The sequence below is a fragment of the Leucopleurus acutus genome (assembly GCF_964270905.1).
Source record: "Leucopleurus acutus genome assembly, chromosome: 11".
NCBI lineage: Eukaryota > Metazoa > Chordata > Mammalia > Artiodactyla > Delphinidae > Leucopleurus > Leucopleurus acutus.
The window spans coordinates 100,310,684-100,328,084 of record NC_139152.1 but is presented as its reverse complement, the minus strand read 5'-3'; the positions used below and the strand labels follow the sequence as shown (position 1 = coordinate 100,328,084).

Sequence of the window (17,401 nt, the reverse complement as noted above, 5' to 3'; positions counted from 1 at the left end):
TTCTCACTGAATTCTGGTTAGTGGCAATGTGGGGCTCGGACACCCTCCTCCCCTACAGTGCTGGCTCCACCCTACTCACGTCGGATTTACCAGCGCCAGATTCCCTAGGTGGGAGGCTGTGATTGCTACAGCACCAGCAGGTGAAATCAATAACTTACCTCCACAACAAATTATAGCAGCCACAAAAAGGGAAATATCACTGTCGTCCAGCTCCAGTGCATTAAACTTCATTGCAAAATCGAACTTGGGCTCCATGATATCACAAAATGGTTTTCTTAGGCTTTTTAGAAATTCACGAGTTATAAAACCATTTCCATATGCTACCAGCATCCCGTCTTTATTCATCACAGAAGACAGCATTGCAAATATGGCCTCGTAAACTCCGTATTTCAGCAAAGTGACTTGGTCGTTCAAGTCCAAGTTTGCGAACCCCGGGATGGACTTGGCGAATTCCGTGAGCTCCGTGACCGTCTCCACAGACGTGCACTGGCAGCAGTGGAAGATGCGGACCTCTGCCTCCTTGTTCTGGATGCCGTTGGCCACCAACTTGGCCACGAGAGTCTTCTCGGCCATACATAACGTCTCCATGTCGTGTATGACAAAAGGCTGAAAAGAAAAACACCGGAATAAGTCGGGTGATTGGCGACAAGCTGTCTGCTTAATTATCAAGAAACTGATGAGTAGCTGCAGTATTCCAGCCACCTGTCGAGAATCAAATTATGTACAAAACACAGTCCTCATCCTTAAACAACCTCAAAATTAGTTGGGGACAAGAAAACATTTAATAGAGGACAATATAAATCAGTAAGATAATAATCATCGGCGCCTAAAACTGGGTGGGGATTTCATTGCTAAGAAAGTGAAGTTCTGGGAATTCCCTGGCTGTCCAGTGGTTAGGACTCCATGCTTCCACTGTAGGGGGCACAGTTTCGATCCCTGGTCGGGGAACTAAGATCCCGTATGCCGTGTAGCATGGCCAAAAAAAAAAGTGAAGTACTGATTTTGGCAATAAAGCTAACAAGAAAGAGAATATTAGCAAAGCACTTTAAATATTTTATAATGTCCTCTAAATTCCCAAATACTACTGCAATAGCCAGTAATTACAATAATTCTTAATTTTGCCGTTTTATGAACTTCGCAGGTAATCATCATTATCCAACACTGACTGCTGAATGAATAAATTTGGCAGGTAAATAAATACAAGTCAGAACGTTGGCATTTGTGTGGAAGTGGACAAACGAGCATCGTTAAACCCTTGCTCTTGGGGGGTAAACCGGAAAGCCTTGAAGGACCCTCGTTTCCCGGTACAGGAGACTGAAATCTTCCCACCACTGCTCCATGTTCTGAGACAAATACCAGATCCCCATGGCAGCTCCCTAAATGTGGCCTTACCATTTGCATCTAAACCCACCGTTCCTGCCATTTTATAAAGATCTAGCAGAGGAAAGAAGAGATGGTTGGCCATGTTATTTGAAGCCAACGTGCTCAGAAGCAATGATGTATCTGGTGGGGCTTAGAAGAATGGGCACAGATACCGCTGCTGGCCAAACTTTGTGCCAGCTCTGTGTGCGGAGCAGAATAAATGGCAGGCTCTGAGGGATCTCTCTGAGCCTTAATGTGTTCTACAGACCAATAATGAAGTGGGCTGAGGCATTATTTTCGATCCCCACTGGATAAACACTGAGTGTATAAGAAGCCCAGTGATTTTAAGAATCACTCTGCCAGTGGGCAAAACACATCACTGACAGTGCCTCTGTATCCACGGCACGACGTGTGCCCTATTTCTGGGCTCACAAGAGCATCAGGAGGAATCACAGCACAAAGCCATCTTCTGGGAACCTGCTGGGTATACCTGGCACAGAGGTGGGTGTGTTGGGATAATGTGATGCATTGCCTACGAAATGTTTAAACAGAATTAGAATTTGCAAGATAGTGTTGGACAAAAAAAAAAAAAAAAGATCTGATTTCACATCTGAGGAAAGGGAATATTTTTAAAATTATCTGTGAATGACTGAAAACATTCTGAATACAGAACTCAAAGCCCAATTTCTAACAATCTCAAGTTTGATGAAGGAAGACTGAAACTGTCTCTCTCCAAAGACTTTAAAAGCAGGCCAGAACTTCCCGGTGGCGCAGTGGTTAAGAATCCACCTGCCAATGCAGGGGACATGGGTTCAAGCCCTGGTCTAAGAAGATCCCACATGCTGCAGAACAACTAAGCCCGTGCGCCACAACTGCTGAGCCTGCGCTCTAGAGCCCACAAGCCACAACTGCTGAGCCTACGTGCCACAACTACTGAAGCCCACGCGCCTAGAGCCCGTGCTCCGCAACAAGAGAAGCCACCGCAATGAGAAGCCCGTGCACCGCAACGAAGAGTAGCCCCCGCTCGCCGCAACTAGAGAAAGCCTGTGCACAGCAACGAAGACCCAACACAGCCAAAAATAAATAAATTAATTAAAAGCAGGCCAGATTTACCACTGTTTTGAGAAAGTTTGGGGGCAGTTCTGCTTCACAGGAAGTTGGAGCTCGGATTTAAAGTATTAACGTTTACAGGATGGACCAGAAAAATGTTTTTAAAGGACAGGTGGCAGTACTCCCTCAATTTCAGAAAATATTATAAGGCCACCTTGACTTTATTCAAATCACTGGCTTTTCAAAAGTACATTCAGCAGAAATAAAGGTGTTACATAAAAAAAAAAAAAAAAGAATCCTGTTGTCAAAAAAAACCCTTGAGAAACACTGAGTTAAACAAAGTTAGAGTCTACCAGAGCCTTTCACATGAGTGTACACCGTGGACCTTCAAGAATGGGATTAGCACAAACAGTGGTTCCCAGTGTTTGACTGCAGAACGCTTATTATTATTATTATACTGTTGTTGTAATTTGGTAGGACATCTCTTGGACTAGCACAGACTGGCTACACAATTTGCAGGGCCCAGTGCAAAATGACAATGTGGGGTCCCTTATTCGAAAGTGCTTACGAATTTCAAGACAGCGACAGAGCATTAAACGTCAGCACAAGGCCCTCTAAGCAGGGGCGTTGTGAAGCTGGACACACGCCCAGGACGCTGGCCCTGGACTATTTTTATGTGGAACATTCTCTCATAAACGGAGACTTCAATGGTAAGAAATATTTCATTTCATTTGTATAAAATTATCGCCTGGATTTTAAAAGGCAGGCCTCATGAACAGGCAAAATTAGAAACGATCTGAATTCAAAACAAGTGCTAACATTTAAAAAATCATGTTTATTACAGCCAAAGAGATATTATAGAGTGACACCCTTGAAAGTTTGCCAGACTTTATTGAGAAACATTCTTGATTAGACTATTTTAAAAATCCAGAAGCTTATATTTAACTTTGGAATATTTTCTTTATCCTCAAGCTTGACTATGAATATATCTGATGTTACGGGTGGTCATTTCAAATCGGTGAAGCACACTGTAAAGCTTTTAAACGGCACAAGGCAGGAAGCTGCCCACTTTCCCCCAAAACCACTCCACGCCAGGACCAAAAGTCTCCCCTAACTCATATGTATTTCCCTCGCTCACGCCTGACACTGTTCTATGTGCGTTAATGATGTTATAAGAATTCATCTCCAAAACACATCGAAACAGCATTTCCCATGAAAAGTTCGGCAGCAGCATCTTTTCGGAGAAATTAAATTGTGACTTATTGGTAGAATTGCTTTGGATGAAGTGATCTAATAAGCTCTTGGGTAGGTTTTACTACACACTTCTAGATACAGTACAAAATAGTATGTTTTTCAAGCTACTGACAAGTTATAGGTATAACATTTCAATATAACACAGCAGGCCAAACCCCACGGTGTGGTGTGAGGGGGCTGCCATTCCAGGTTGCCGCCCCTCCCGGCAGCTCTGTCTCTGACCCAGCACAGATGGAGCAGAGACTGTGGCCCCAAGCTGGATGCTCCAAGCTCTGGGGCGCACTGGGCTGGGCGGGGAGGTGGGAGGAGGGCCATGCTTCAACATACAGAGGAAATGGGGTGGGAAGTGAACCCAGCTTGGAGCAAACAGTGCCGTCAAAGGCAGTGGCTGGCCCTGGACGCTCCCTTTCAAACTGGTACCCGCGATACTCTGCTTCGGAGGTGGGCAGAAGCAAGCAATTGACTCTCAGCAATACCCCGAATTCTGTTTTTCCTCTCCAGTGACGCCCAGTGCTGGACTATGGGTCTATCATTTATTTCCTTAAGACCAAAAGCCAGATTCCTCTCCCAGAGTAACTGTGTGATGGCCCTCAACGGTCCAGATTTCAACTCTGGCCGCGGGTGATGGGCTCCTGCTTAGAGTGGATCTCAGTGGGGTGTGAGAAGGATACTCCAGGGAAATCGAGTTAATATTAAACAAGAGTGTTTGGTTCCGAGTCAAGATGACTTTTAAGTTTGCTTTGCTTTGCATTCTGAAAACCCAAGGGAGATGGAGAAGAACTCAGCAAGATCTAAAAGGATCCCAAGAGATCAAAAATTTGGGTTGCTTTAATTTGGGGCTATACGAATCATTTCCAGGATAGAAATTCAAAGGTAAAAGATTACTTTGCTTTTACCCTTGTGATCTGGAAAGGGTTAGGGTGGAGTTTCTTCGAGCCTCTGGGGCCGCCCAGCACGGGTGTGGCTTTATGATTTAACAAGAGTTTGCCTGAACCCTCCTAAATTACCTCAGCCTATTGAATTGGAAAATTCACCGCAGAATGAAAAGACTCGGTAAAAAAGAGGTTTGGTTTGTTCATGAAAGTAATTAGCTTGTGAGATGCTTTATCTTCCTGTGACTGAAAATTCCAGCTTGTAATTCCCAATAAAGATGGCTTCAAGCTACTCATTAGGACAAATGAAACCTGTTTCACCACTCTCATAGGAGAAAGGCAAAACGTCTTCATTCGCCGACCTTGGGCCATCCCCCTCTTTGAAGGCAGCTCTGAGATTAGGCCTGTAATGGAGACAAAGGCTTAGCTAACTGTGGGGTGGGTACAGGGTGGAATCAGGCAGGAGAGGCGAAGTGCAGGCGTCCACAAGGGGCGATCTTAGTTGCTACCGAGAAGGTCCAGAACTGTCCAAAAAGACAATAACGTTTCTGTAAACAAAGGACCCTTTCTAAGCCCCGAGATGTCATTTCCTTCTCATTGGAGAAAAAGAAGGTGGGCAGGGGGTAGGAAGGGGGAGGTCGGAGAGAAGGTAGTTTTAGGGGGAAGGATGTGAGAGCACACTTTGAGTGGGAAGTGAATAGTTTCATCTTCTGGCATTAAAATAGGGATTAAAACAAAATCACTTAAGAAGCAACCCTAGAATCTGGTAAACTATTAACCAGACTTTCTGAGTGCATTAATTACAGAGTCATTATAAGAACTTGGTTGCTAGGAGCTTTGAGGTGGATCAAATGGGATGGGAGTTGCTGCTGGGCTACGTTTTATAGTCTCTGAAGGAAATGTTTCCATTGCATTGTCTCCCATTTGCGTTGGGGATAAATATGATTCTCTCAGCATTTAGGACATACTTCCTCAATCCTCCTCCTCGACTCTAGCTGACGTGTTGCCCAAGAAGCACTTCAGACTATAATAACCAGCAGCAAAGCCACCTACCGGATTGTTGCTGGCCTTTCCCGCGAGGATGACCCGGGCCTTAACCTTGTTCATGTTGAAGTTCTTCAAGTAGGCCTCGTAAATCCTCTTAGCGAGAGATTTGAGATCTGCGGTTTCAGAATTTTTTTCTAGGTCATGTTCACATGTAAGGATTTCTGCTTTCAATTTTGCTTTTTCCGATCTTGGCATTCGTCCAAAACGAATCGCTGGGGGTCGGAGGGGAGAAACGGAAGAACGGAAAACACAGAGAAATGAACAACAAAACACGGCACGAGGACTAATGGCTGGACGAAAGGTTCACACCACGGGTTAGACTGTGAGCAAACATGCATGGGTAAGTTACCATCCACTTCTCAGCACTATTCAGCTTTCTCCCTTGGAGAGATGAAAATAAACCTCAAGCCCCATATGTCCTGGACTTTTTAAAAAGCTTGAAATTAAAGGTGGCACCATGACTCACTTTATCAGTAGGATGGGCTTAAGGTCACTTCATGTCGTTAGGTACATAATTGAGCCTTTTGGTTAAGGAGATGGAAGTGAGCCTTAGAAGGAGTTAACATAGTACCTTTTCCTTTTACCAGAAGGTAGACGTGCAACTCTTACGAACACATTATTTGAAATCACTTTCCTGTAGTAATTGGCAGATTCTAAAATAAGAGTATGGGGACTGCCCTGGTGGTCCAGTGGTTAGGACTCCGAGCTTCCACTGCGGGGGACCCAGGTTCAATCCCTGGTCGGGGAACTAAGATCCCGAGAGCCGAGCAGCATGGCCAAAACAAAAAGAAATAATAAGAGTAGGATTGAATATAATTAAATTCATAACATGGTCACATGTTTGCAATGGCACATGCGTCATACATGTGATACGAACATCAAGACATCCCAGTGGTTTCCAATGGGTTTCAAAATCTTGTATCAAAGTTGTACCATCTGAAGTTTCTAACAGTATTTCCAAGGGTTCTACTGGATCTCTGTTATTCGACGCTTATTTTTCTTAGGCTATCATGTTACAAAATGACCCGAGCATTAAATGCTGCAGCACATTCATTCAAAATACAGTCTGTTCCGACCCGATAAGGGGCGTGAACTGAGGCATGGGTGGGGAAAGTGCGATAGACAACCTTACCTACCATTATGGGACATCCCAACCGAAAGGCACTTGTGAAAACGACAATACTGGCACTTATTCCGGTTCTTTTTCTGAATCTTGCAGCTGCGGCCACATGTGTCATATGCCAGCTTTAGCCGAATAGTCCTCCGAAAGAAACCCTGCGGATTGAGATACAGCTTATTAACGAATACGGGCCACTGAGGAATCAGTGTCATTCCTTTATTCACGTTTCCTGTTGCTCATTTATTGTCTTTTTTTTTTTTTTTTTTTTTTTGCGGTACGCGGGCCTCTCACTGCTGCGGCTTCTCCCGTTGCGGAGCACAGGCTCCGGACGCGCGCAGGCTCAGCGGCCATGGCTCACGGGCCCAGCCGCTCCGCGGCACGTGGGATCTTCCCGGATCGGGGCACGAACCCGCGTCCCCTGCATCGGCAGGCGGACTCTCCACCACTGCGCCACCAGGGAAGCCCCTATTGTCTTTTTTTAAATGAATGAAATGTAGAGAAACAGTTTATCTAGAGAGTCTGATGTAATTGGGGCAAATTGGAAATTTCATTACATGTAAAATGAAAACAATAATATGAGGCAAAAGTCAAAGTACTTTCAACGCGCCCTCGCCTGGCCTGGGAGGACACAGCCAGCCTCCCGAAGAGCGGCTCTGCCTGGCTAAGATTTATACAAATGTGGCTTTCTCTTCTGAGGACAGATCCATATTTGTGACTAAAAAGTTCTAAGAATTTTTGTAAGAGAATATTAACTCTCTAAAGGACAAAGATTATATAATAAAAGGAAGCCAACTGGTTGTAAATAATTTTCTCTTTATAAAAGTGTGTTAGGGACTTCTCTGGCAGTCCAGTTAGGTTAGGACTTAGCGCTTCCCCTGCAGGGGGCATGGGTTCCATCCCTGGTGGGGGAACTAAGATCACGTGTGCCGCGTGCTAAGGCACAACCAAAGCAAAACAAAAACAAAAAACAAATAAAAATATCTTAAACTTTACTTTAGTAAAGAACCAACTTTACTATTTAGTTCATAAAAAAACAAAAGTAAACCAAGGTGACTAACCATGGCCCTGCAGAAAAGGCCACTTTGCAAGTATTTTCAAGGTATGCGGCTGACAAATTGTGAAGGGTTTCTATTTACACTGGGCTCTTTCCTCTTTGCTTTCCGGTCATCCTTCCGGAGTTCTGCTGGAGGACACGACCTGACCCCCTGCACTGCGGGCTCTGGGTCACCTCTGGGTAGAGGTCCAGCTGCGCTGGCACAAGAACAAGGATATACACAAGGGCCCTCGCGGTCCGGGTGGACGGGCCCCCGACGCGCAGGACGGGGCTGCTGGGGGGGACACAGCCGTGGGTCTGGTCGTCGCCCAGCACGTGCTGCAGGATCCTGACATCTCTGATGGTCGTGAGAACCCTTGCCCTCCGTGACCTTCTGATGAGGGTGGAGAGAGAAAGTGGACAAAACTCTCTGACCTCGCATCCAAATGAAGGGAGCATCTTTAATGTGGTTTATTTTCTTTTAAAGAACACACTCTCTACGTCACTTACAAAGAACAGCCCAGCAATATGCCATAGACTTTCCAAAGAGAGAAAGGAATGTGTTACGTGGGTCAGTTTCTGATCTACAACTTAAGCAGACCTTTCTTAGTAGTGACAAACATTTGTGTATAAAATAAAAGGAACCACATGTAGTCCCCGAAAGGCCACCTTTCTCCCCATCCAGGGCCCACCGTACCTTGCAGCCTTCACATGCGTGAACTCCGTAATGGTAGCCCGAGGCTTTGTCCCCACAGATTCTACACTCGATGTTCAGTGCTACACTGGACGATTCCTCGGCGCTGCCAGGAACCACAGGGTAAGAGATGGACGAGGGACTCGAGGCTGGTGAGAGGGTGTCTAGGAACACAAGGGGAAGATTTACGAATAGTCACAGCCTTGCCGTCCGATGTCGAAACCAGCTTTCTGAGGACCTGAGTTCACGGGTGAGGCATTTAGTGGGGAGGCATCAGCTGGTGGGCAGGGCTCCCATGCTGCATCCACCCTGGCCTGGCCCTTGCACACCCTCTGTGCTCCCACAGTGACCACGTCGCCGGCATCCCCGCAGCTCCCACGCAAGGGGCTCCCCAACTGAGAAACAACTTTACTTTGTAATCCATAAAAAACAAAACAAAATGGACTAAACCATGGCCCTGCCGAAAAGGCCACTTTGCAAGTAGCCTTGTTCACACAAATGGTTACAGCAGCTTTATTCCCTTCTTTTTTGGGCGGGGGCGGGGGATACTATTTTATTAACATTTAAATGTCACCAACAATGAGCTCAAGTATATGCTAGCCACATGCTCAGATTTTTTTTTTTTAAATAAATTTATTTATTTATTTTTGGCCGCGTTGGGTCTTGTTGCTGCGCGCAGGCTTTCTCTAGTTGCGGTGAGCGGGGGCTACTCTTCGTTGCGGTGCGCGGGCTTCTCATGGCGGTGGCTTCTCTTGTTGCGGAGCACGGGCTCTAGGTGCGTGGGCTTTGGTAGTTGCAGTACGTGGGCTCAGCAGTTGTGGCTGACGGGCTTAGTCGCTCCTGCGACATGCTCAGATTTTTGACACAAAGATAAAATGGACAGACAGCTTTAAGGGTGCAGTGTATTTAACACTGCACAATATAGTCAACAATTAGACAATCTAGGGGGTGGTATAACTATACACTACAAGTATGGTGACAAGCCCCGGAACTGGAGGAAAAACCCGCCATTCAGGACTTAGCAGAGGTCCTTGCGGCAGCTTTATTATTCTTAGTTGCCAAAAATCGACGTGTCCTACACAGAATTCATTGCTTTCTTTGCGTCCTCGCTTCCAGCCCTTTTGTAATTGTTAACTCAGTAAATGGCATCAGAATATAGAATAAAAATCCGTGTGGGCAACACAAAAGCACAATCCATGAAAGAAAAAAAAAGAAGCTGGACTTTCTTTTTTTTTTTGCGGTGCGCGGGCCTCTCACTGCTGTGGCCTCTCCCGTTGCGGAGCACAGGCTCCAGACGCACGGGCTCAGCGGCCAAGGCTCACGGGCCCAGCCGCTCCATGGCATGTGGGATCTTCCCGGACTGGGGCACGAACCCGTGTCCCCTGCATCGGCAGGCGGACTCTCAACCACTGCGCCACCAGGGAAGCCCTGTGTCGTATTTTAGATTCTACATATAAGTGATATCATATGATACTTGTCTTTCTCTGACTTATATCACTTAGTGTGATAATCTCTAGGTCCATCTGTGTTGCTGCAAATGGCATTATTTCATTCTTTTTAATGACTGAGTAATATTCCATTGTGTGTGTGTGTGTGTGTATATATATATATATATATATATATATATATATATATATATATATATACACACACCATGTCTTCTTAATCCGTTCCTCGTCAATGGAAATTTAGGTTGCTTCCATGTCTTGGCTATTGTAAATAGTGCTTTAGCAGCTTTACTCTTTCTTTTGGCTGTGGCATGTGGCCTGTGAAATCTTAGTTCCCCGACCAGGGATTGAACCCAGGTCCTCGGCAGTGAAAGCACAGAGTCCTAACCACTGGACCGCTGGGGGAATTCCCCAGCAGCATCATTCTTAATTGCCAAAAATCAGAAGCAACCAAGATGCTTCAATAGGTGAGGCCAATCCCCAAAGTCTACAAACTATACGATTCTTAATATCCGACATTTGTGGAAAGGCAGAAATAGAGCAGTGGTAAAAAAAAAAATCAGCGGTTGGAGTAGGGTCGGGGAGGCAGGGTTGAGTAGGTGAAGCCCAGTGGCTTCTTGGACGTGGTGAAATTATTCACATGAAAATGTCATGGTGAATACAGGACACAGTGCACTTGTCAAAACCCACAGAAGTTTATGGTACAGAGTGAACTTTAAACGTGTGCAAATGAACCAAAAAAAAAAAAAAAAAACTGAGGAGGTCCAGAGATTCCAGGATGGCATACAGAATGTGATGATACAATCTATATCACAAATGTAAGAAACGTTCGTAGGAAACCTCGCTGAAGATATTCGTGTAAGTGACCTTGAAACGAATGGAGTCTGTGAGACCAAAGGCAAAAGAACTGCCCCTGGACGCTGTCCCCAGCCGATAAAGTTGTTTCCCACAGGGCTTTGCGTGAGCAGTTCTGATGCCGCCGCACTGGAAATGAACAACTAATTGTTCATTTAATGATGGTGGCTGAATGGATGGCTGGGCCAGGTCTCTCACTGTTGGAGTGTGAGCTCATTGATAAAGCGACAGGAGGAGGCTAACGTGGTCCATGTGGTGGTGGATTAGAGGTGCAGACGTCTGTCTGAACTCACGTTTACCCTGACCTTGAGACAGACAGCTATATACAGAAATACAGACGTGTACATACATGCGTTAGTATGTACACATGTATGTCTCTGCTCTATCAGCTGAGAGAGCCTAAAAGAAAAGATACTCCAGGGAATTCCCCTGCGGTCCAGCGGTTAGGACTCCGCACTTTCACCGCCGAGGGCACGGGTTCAATCCCTGGTCGGGGAACTCAGATCCCGCACGCCGCTTGGTGCGACCAAAAAGAAAAAAAGAAAAAAGAGATTCCAATAGCAACCTGAAATGCTTAGAGGGAACAGTGTACTGAGGGCTAAGAGGCAGTCCCGTGGCCGCCACTCACGGCGGAAGAATCTCAGAATCCTTGGGGCACTGGCTAAAATACTCAAAAGGGTTTTGCCTCTGAATGGGGGCAAAATTACTTCTAGAATCAACACTGCTCTGGTTCCGTCTAACAAAGCTTAACCACAGGACCTGAAAGGCTCAACATTTTCCACGTAACTTAACTGCATTTCAGAATAAAACTCAAGAATATTCGTGTAAATACAAAATTCTCCATCATCAACAAAGTTCACAATGGATGGTATCTGATAACAAACTGTAAAACATGCGAAGAGGCAGAAAAGCGTGACCCGTTCCCCTCCTGTCTACCCGCGAGAAGTGAAAGCACTGTCCACACAGAGGCGTGTACACGAGCTTTCCCGGCAGCTTTATCTGTCACAGCCAGACCCGGAAACAATCGGAGGTTCGTCAATAGCGTGGATAACCTGTGGCAAATCCATACAGCGGATTTTAGAAAATGAACTCTCGGTAGATGCTACCAACGCAGATGAATCTCAAAATAATTTTGCTGAGTGAAAGGAGTCAGACTAAAAAGAGTACATACTATATGATTCCATTTATATACAATTCCAGGAAATACAAACGGATGGATAATGATAGAGAGCAGCAGATCAGTGGTACCTGGGGAGGGAGAGAGGCATGAGGGTGGGGAAGAGGGATTACAAAAGGGCACACGTAAACTTTGGGGTGAGGGGTGTGGAATTTGATTGTGCTGTTGGTTTCACAAGTCTGTGCGTGTGCATGCGTGCGTGTGTGTACATCCAATTGCACACTTTAAATATGTGAAGTTTTTATGTCAGCAAAGCTGCTAAGAAAAATTGGGGGGTGGAGTGAGAAAGATAGATGGGCTGAGTAAGCAGCCTCACCCATCTGGTCTCCCAAGGAGTCAAGTTTAAACTGAATGCGTTTTATAGCCGGTCCTCCCATATTTGCAATTTACATAACTTAAAAAATATCACCCAAGGGAGCCATTACATACAAAGATGAAAAATCTAGTTTACAAATAAGCAATCATTTTATCTCTCAAATCAGTTGGAAACAATAACAATGAAAAGCCTGGAAAGGAGACAAAGCAAGATTTTAAGAATTTTGAGATGACTCCAAATGGCCAAAAGGATTAATAAACACAGTAAGGAGAACCGAAGCGAAATAAAACTGGATGACCACACACCCCCTACCTTAACGGCCAGGGGCCGAAAGTCAAGGATGTGTGTCTAGTACACTTCAGTGCGGTCACTTTTTGTAAGTTCCCTTTTTTTTTCTTTTTGCCATAGTGCAGACCCCATCACAAACAACGGCACAGTGCAGACCCACGTACATGTCCCCTTTTAAACAGCGCCCGTCCCCAGTGGGCTTGCTGGATTTAGAGCTCGTGCACGTTCAGCCACTCTCTCCACGCACACGGGTTTATCAGTGAACTTGGCTGCCAGCGGAGTACAAATGCTCCCTTTCCCACCGTCACCAAGGTCAGTGCACAGTCGTGAAGATCATCTTCCTGGAGTGGGAAGACGTGAACAGACGGTCGGGGAAACATGCTCCAGACCGAGATCGTGACACAAGGGGGCCCACGGCGGGGGAAGAACACAGAGACCTTATATCAGACGCTGCAGGGAGAACCTTCTCGATTCCCCAAGAAAGCCTGCACAGTCCGAGCTCGGAGCTCAAAACCACACACACACACCTCCTGGCCAGTCCAAACCCAACTCCTCCAGTCCCAGCCAAGACCCACTTCTTTTTTTTTAACATCTTTATTGGGGTATAACTGCTTTACAATGGTGTGTTAGTTTCTGCTTTATAACAAAGTGAATCAGTTATACATATACACATGTTCCCATATGTCTTCCCTCTTGCGTCTCCCTCCCTCCCACCCTCCCTATCCCACCCCTCCAGGCGGTCACAAAGCACTGAGCCAATATCCCTGTGCCATGCGGCTGCTTCCCACTAGCTATCTACCTTACTACGTTTTTTAGTGTGTATATGTCCATGACTCTCTCTCGCCCTGTCACAGCTCACCCTTCCCCCTCCCCATAACCTCAAGTCCGTTCTCCAGTAGGTCTGTGTCTTTATTCCTGCTTTACCCCTAGGTTCTTCATGACATTTTTTTTTCTTAAATTCCATATATATGTGTTAGCATACGGTATTTGTCTCTCTTTCTGACTTACTTCACTCTGTGTGACAGACTCTAGGTCTATCCACCTCATTACAAATAGCTCAATTTCGTTTCTTTTTATGGCTGAGTAATATTCCATTGTATATATGTGCTACATCTTCTTTATCCATTCATCCGATGATGGGCACTTAGGTTGTTTCCATCTCCGGGCTATTGTAAATAGAGCTGCAATGAACATTGTGGTACATGACTCTTTTTGAATTTTGGTTTTCTCAGGGTATATGCCCAGTAGTGGGATTGCTGGGTCATATGGTAGTTCTATTTGTAGTTTTTTAAGGAACCTCCATACTGTTCTCCATAGTGGCTGAACCAATTCACATTCCCACCAGCAGTGCAAGAGTGTTCCCTTTTCTCCACACCCTCTCCAGCATTTATTGTTTCTAGATTTTTTGATGATGGCCATTCTGACTGGTGTGAGATGATATCTCATCGTAGTTTTGATTTGCATTTCTCTAATGATTAGTGATGTTGAGCATTCTTTCATGTGTTTGTTGGCAGTCTGTATATCTTCTTTGGAGAAATGTCTATTTAGGTCTTCTGCCCATTTTTGGATTGGGTTGTTTGTTTTTTTGTTATTGAGCTGCATGAGCTGCTTGTAAATTCTGGAGATTAATCCTTTGTCAGTTGCTTCATTTGCAAATATTTTCTCCCACTCTGAGGGTTGTCTTTTGGTCTTGTTTATGGTTTCCTTTGCTGTGCAAAAGCTTTGAAGTTTCATTAGGTCCCATTTGTTTATTTTTGTTTTTATTTCCATTACTCTAGGAGGTGGGTCAGAAAGGATCTTGCTGTGATTTATGTCATAGAGTGTTCTGCCTATGTTTTCCTCTAGGAGTTTGATAGTTTCTGGCCTTACATTTAAGACCCACTTCTTTTAAGGCCTGTGTTTCCTTATTAATTTTCTGTCTGGAAGGTCTGTCCATTGGTGTAAGTGGGGTGTTAAAGTCCTCCACTATTACTATGTTACTGTCGATTTCCCCTTTTATGGCTGTTCGCATCTACCTCATATAGGAGCGTAGGTGCTCCTACGCTGGGTGCACATATATTTATAATTGTTATATCTTCTTCTTGGATTGTTCCCTTGATCATTATGTAGCGTCCTTCCTTGTCTCCTGTAAAAGTCTTTATTTTAAAGTCTATTTTGGGGCTTCTCTGGTGGCACAGTGGTTGGGAGTCTGCCTGCCATTGCAGGGGACACGGGTTCGAGCCCTGGCCCGGGAAGATCCCACATGCCACAGAGCAACTAAGCCCGTGCACCACAACTAGTAAGCCTCCACTCTAGAGCCCGCGAGCCACAGCTACTGAGGCCGCGCGCCACAGCTACTGAAGCCCGTGCACCTAGAGCCCATGCTCCGCAACAAGAGAAGCCACCGAAATGAGAAGCCCGCGCACCGCAAGGAAGAGTAGCCCCCGCTCGCCACAACTAGAGAAAGCCGGCACACAGCAACGAAGACCCAACACAGCCAAAAATAAATAAATTTTTAAAAAATTTAAAAGTAAAGTCTAGTTTGTCTGATCCAGAACCCACTTCTGCCAAGAGGTACAGTGGAGTCAAGTCCACCCCAGACAGGACTTCCTTTAAATCAAGGTACAATTTACACCACATTATACCGGGGTGGCTTAAACGTTGTTCAGAAAGATGAACTGTGCAATGATTTCCTCTTTCACAGCAAGGTGACCTGAGCAGACCCCGTGTTTTATTTCTTTGTATCTGCACTGGCTGATGCCTGATGTAGTTTTTTTTCCTACTGTCACCATCTTGAAATTTATTTTTTCGGTTTTACTGTTTTTTTATTGGAGTAGAGTTGATTTACGATGTTGTGTTAGTTTCTGCTGTACAGCAAAGTGATTCAGTTATACATATACATACATTCCTTTTTTAAATATTCTTTTCCATTATGATTTATCATAGGATACTGAATATAGTTCTCTGTGCTATACAGTAGGACCTTGCTGTGCATCCATTCTATATATAAAAGCTTACAAGGGAGTAGAGAGATGGTTCAGATACATTTCCAGATAAAAGAGAGTGATTTTTATTACAGTAGGAGTCTCTGCTTTAAAGAAATATAAACTCACAGCATTTAAAACATGCCGCTGACTGCTGAATTTCAAGCATTATGTGGTTTATGTACAGCTTTTAAAAAGAAGGCATACTTGTTGGTTATTTATTTTATTTTATTATTTTTTTATTTTTTTGCAGTACGCGGGCCTCTCACTCTTGTGGCCTCTCCCGTTGCGGAGCACAGGCTCCGGATGCGCAGGCTCAGCGGCCATGGCTCACGGGCCCAGCGGCTCCGCGGCATGTGGGATCTTCCCGGACCGGGGCACGAACCCGTGTCCCCTGCATCGGCAGGCGGACTCTCAACCACTGCGCCACCAGGGAAGCCGGTTATTTATTTTTAATATAGAAGTGTGTACATGTCAATCCCAAACTCCCTAACTATCCGTCCCTACCAGGTAACCGTATTTAACATAAATAACCAACAGGGACAAAAAATTAAAATCAAAAAAAAAAATCAGTCACCCAGGATGCACTCAAAGATTTGCCCACAGGGAGGTGTGTCACAGAGCTGCTCATCACAGTGAAAAATTACACACAGGCTGCTCAGGTAAGATACATGCAAGAGATTACTCTGTAGTGTAAAAATGATATTTTCATGTGAAAAATCAAATGAGCTACGCATTTATGGTGTGTGCACTCTTATGTGTATATTATACTTCAATAAAAAGTTTATCCAAAAAAAAAACAAAAAAAGAAGGCATACTATGATATGCGAGACACGCCTGGAAAGTTTCAAGGCCCAGTGGCACTGCGTGTCGTGCTTTCACGCATCTGAAGATTTTAATGCAGAGAGATGTGTCTTCTCCAGGTAAAGAGAACAACTTTCTCTGTGGAAAAAAACGTTTCCAGATAAAGCTTTCTAGGAAGTAGCACACTTACCTGTAATAACGGAGCCATCTGATCCTGGACCACTTCCTAAATACTGGTATTCTGTGAAACTAAAGCTTCCAGAACTGTCCTCACCAATGGACTGAGAAATATCTTGAATGGTTCCCATTTCTTGTAGGAATTCTTCAGAGAGTGGGCTTTCCAGATCATCAGCCTCGAGGGGGGAGAGGGGACCGATCGGGCTCTCTGTGTCCACCATCTCGACCGGATGGAGCTGGTCCCACTGCCGGGCTCCACGTTCCTGGGAGGAGAGAGAAGTCATGGGTGAAGTGGACATAGCAGAACACTGGTTTTCCTTGAACAAAAACATCATTTATCAGCAGAGACACTCCTGAACTCACAATCTAAAAAGTAACGTTGTTGGCCACCTTACCTCCGCTTGACCCTTGACAAGCTCATTAAGAAAATGGAAATCTTTATTATTCTTTTTTATTTTGGCCGAGCAGCTTGCGGGATCTGTTTCCCGAGCAGGGATTAAACCCAGACCCCTGCAGTGAAAGGCACTAGACCACCAGGGAACTCCCAAGAAAATGAAGATCTCTAAACAAGAACACATCTCAGGAGCCAGAGGTGAGCAGGCCAGGAATCATTCATGCGCCATCGAGCACACACTGCGTATCCGAGGTGGACGAAAACAGCAGAGGACACACATAAAGTCCCCGCCGTCCCAGAATGCACCTTCTGGTGGGGACAGGTCTGGACAGTCTGCAGGGGGAGGATGGGGAAGGACACTGCCCTACATGACCGGCCAGGGAGGACCTCTCAGAAAAGGGGCGCAGACACCTGCAGGAATGAGGCAGTGAGCTGTATGGACATTTTGGGTAGAATGTTCCAGCAAAAGGAGCGGCAAGTGAAAAGCCCCCAGGATGGAAGCATGCGGGTACTTCCAGGCATGCGCAGGCCAGTCTGGCTCAGGTGG

General features: G+C 45.3%; 1 protein-coding gene across 5 annotated transcripts in view; it reads right to left on the bottom strand.

Annotated features, from left to right (window-relative positions):
* The window catches only part of PPARA (peroxisome proliferator activated receptor alpha), a 75,305-nt gene that overhangs the window by 10,081 nt on the left and 47,823 nt on the right, over positions 1-17,401 (bottom strand). For all 5 annotated transcript variants that reach the window (XR_014326596.1, XM_082850236.1, XM_082850238.1 and 2 more), the window contains exons 3-7: positions 16,474-16,723; positions 8,436-8,596; positions 6,722-6,860; positions 5,592-5,797; positions 159-606 (exon numbers count right to left, since the gene is read on the bottom strand). Coding sequence is in view for 4 of the 5 variants with exons in the window: in XM_082850236.1 (XP_082706362.1) it covers positions 159-606; positions 5,592-5,797; positions 6,722-6,860; positions 8,436-8,596; positions 16,474-16,681 (1,162 nt within the window). In the remaining variant the exon portion in view is untranslated. The remainder of the gene's footprint in view (positions 1-158; positions 607-5,591; positions 5,798-6,721; positions 6,861-8,435; positions 8,597-16,473; positions 16,724-17,401) is intronic.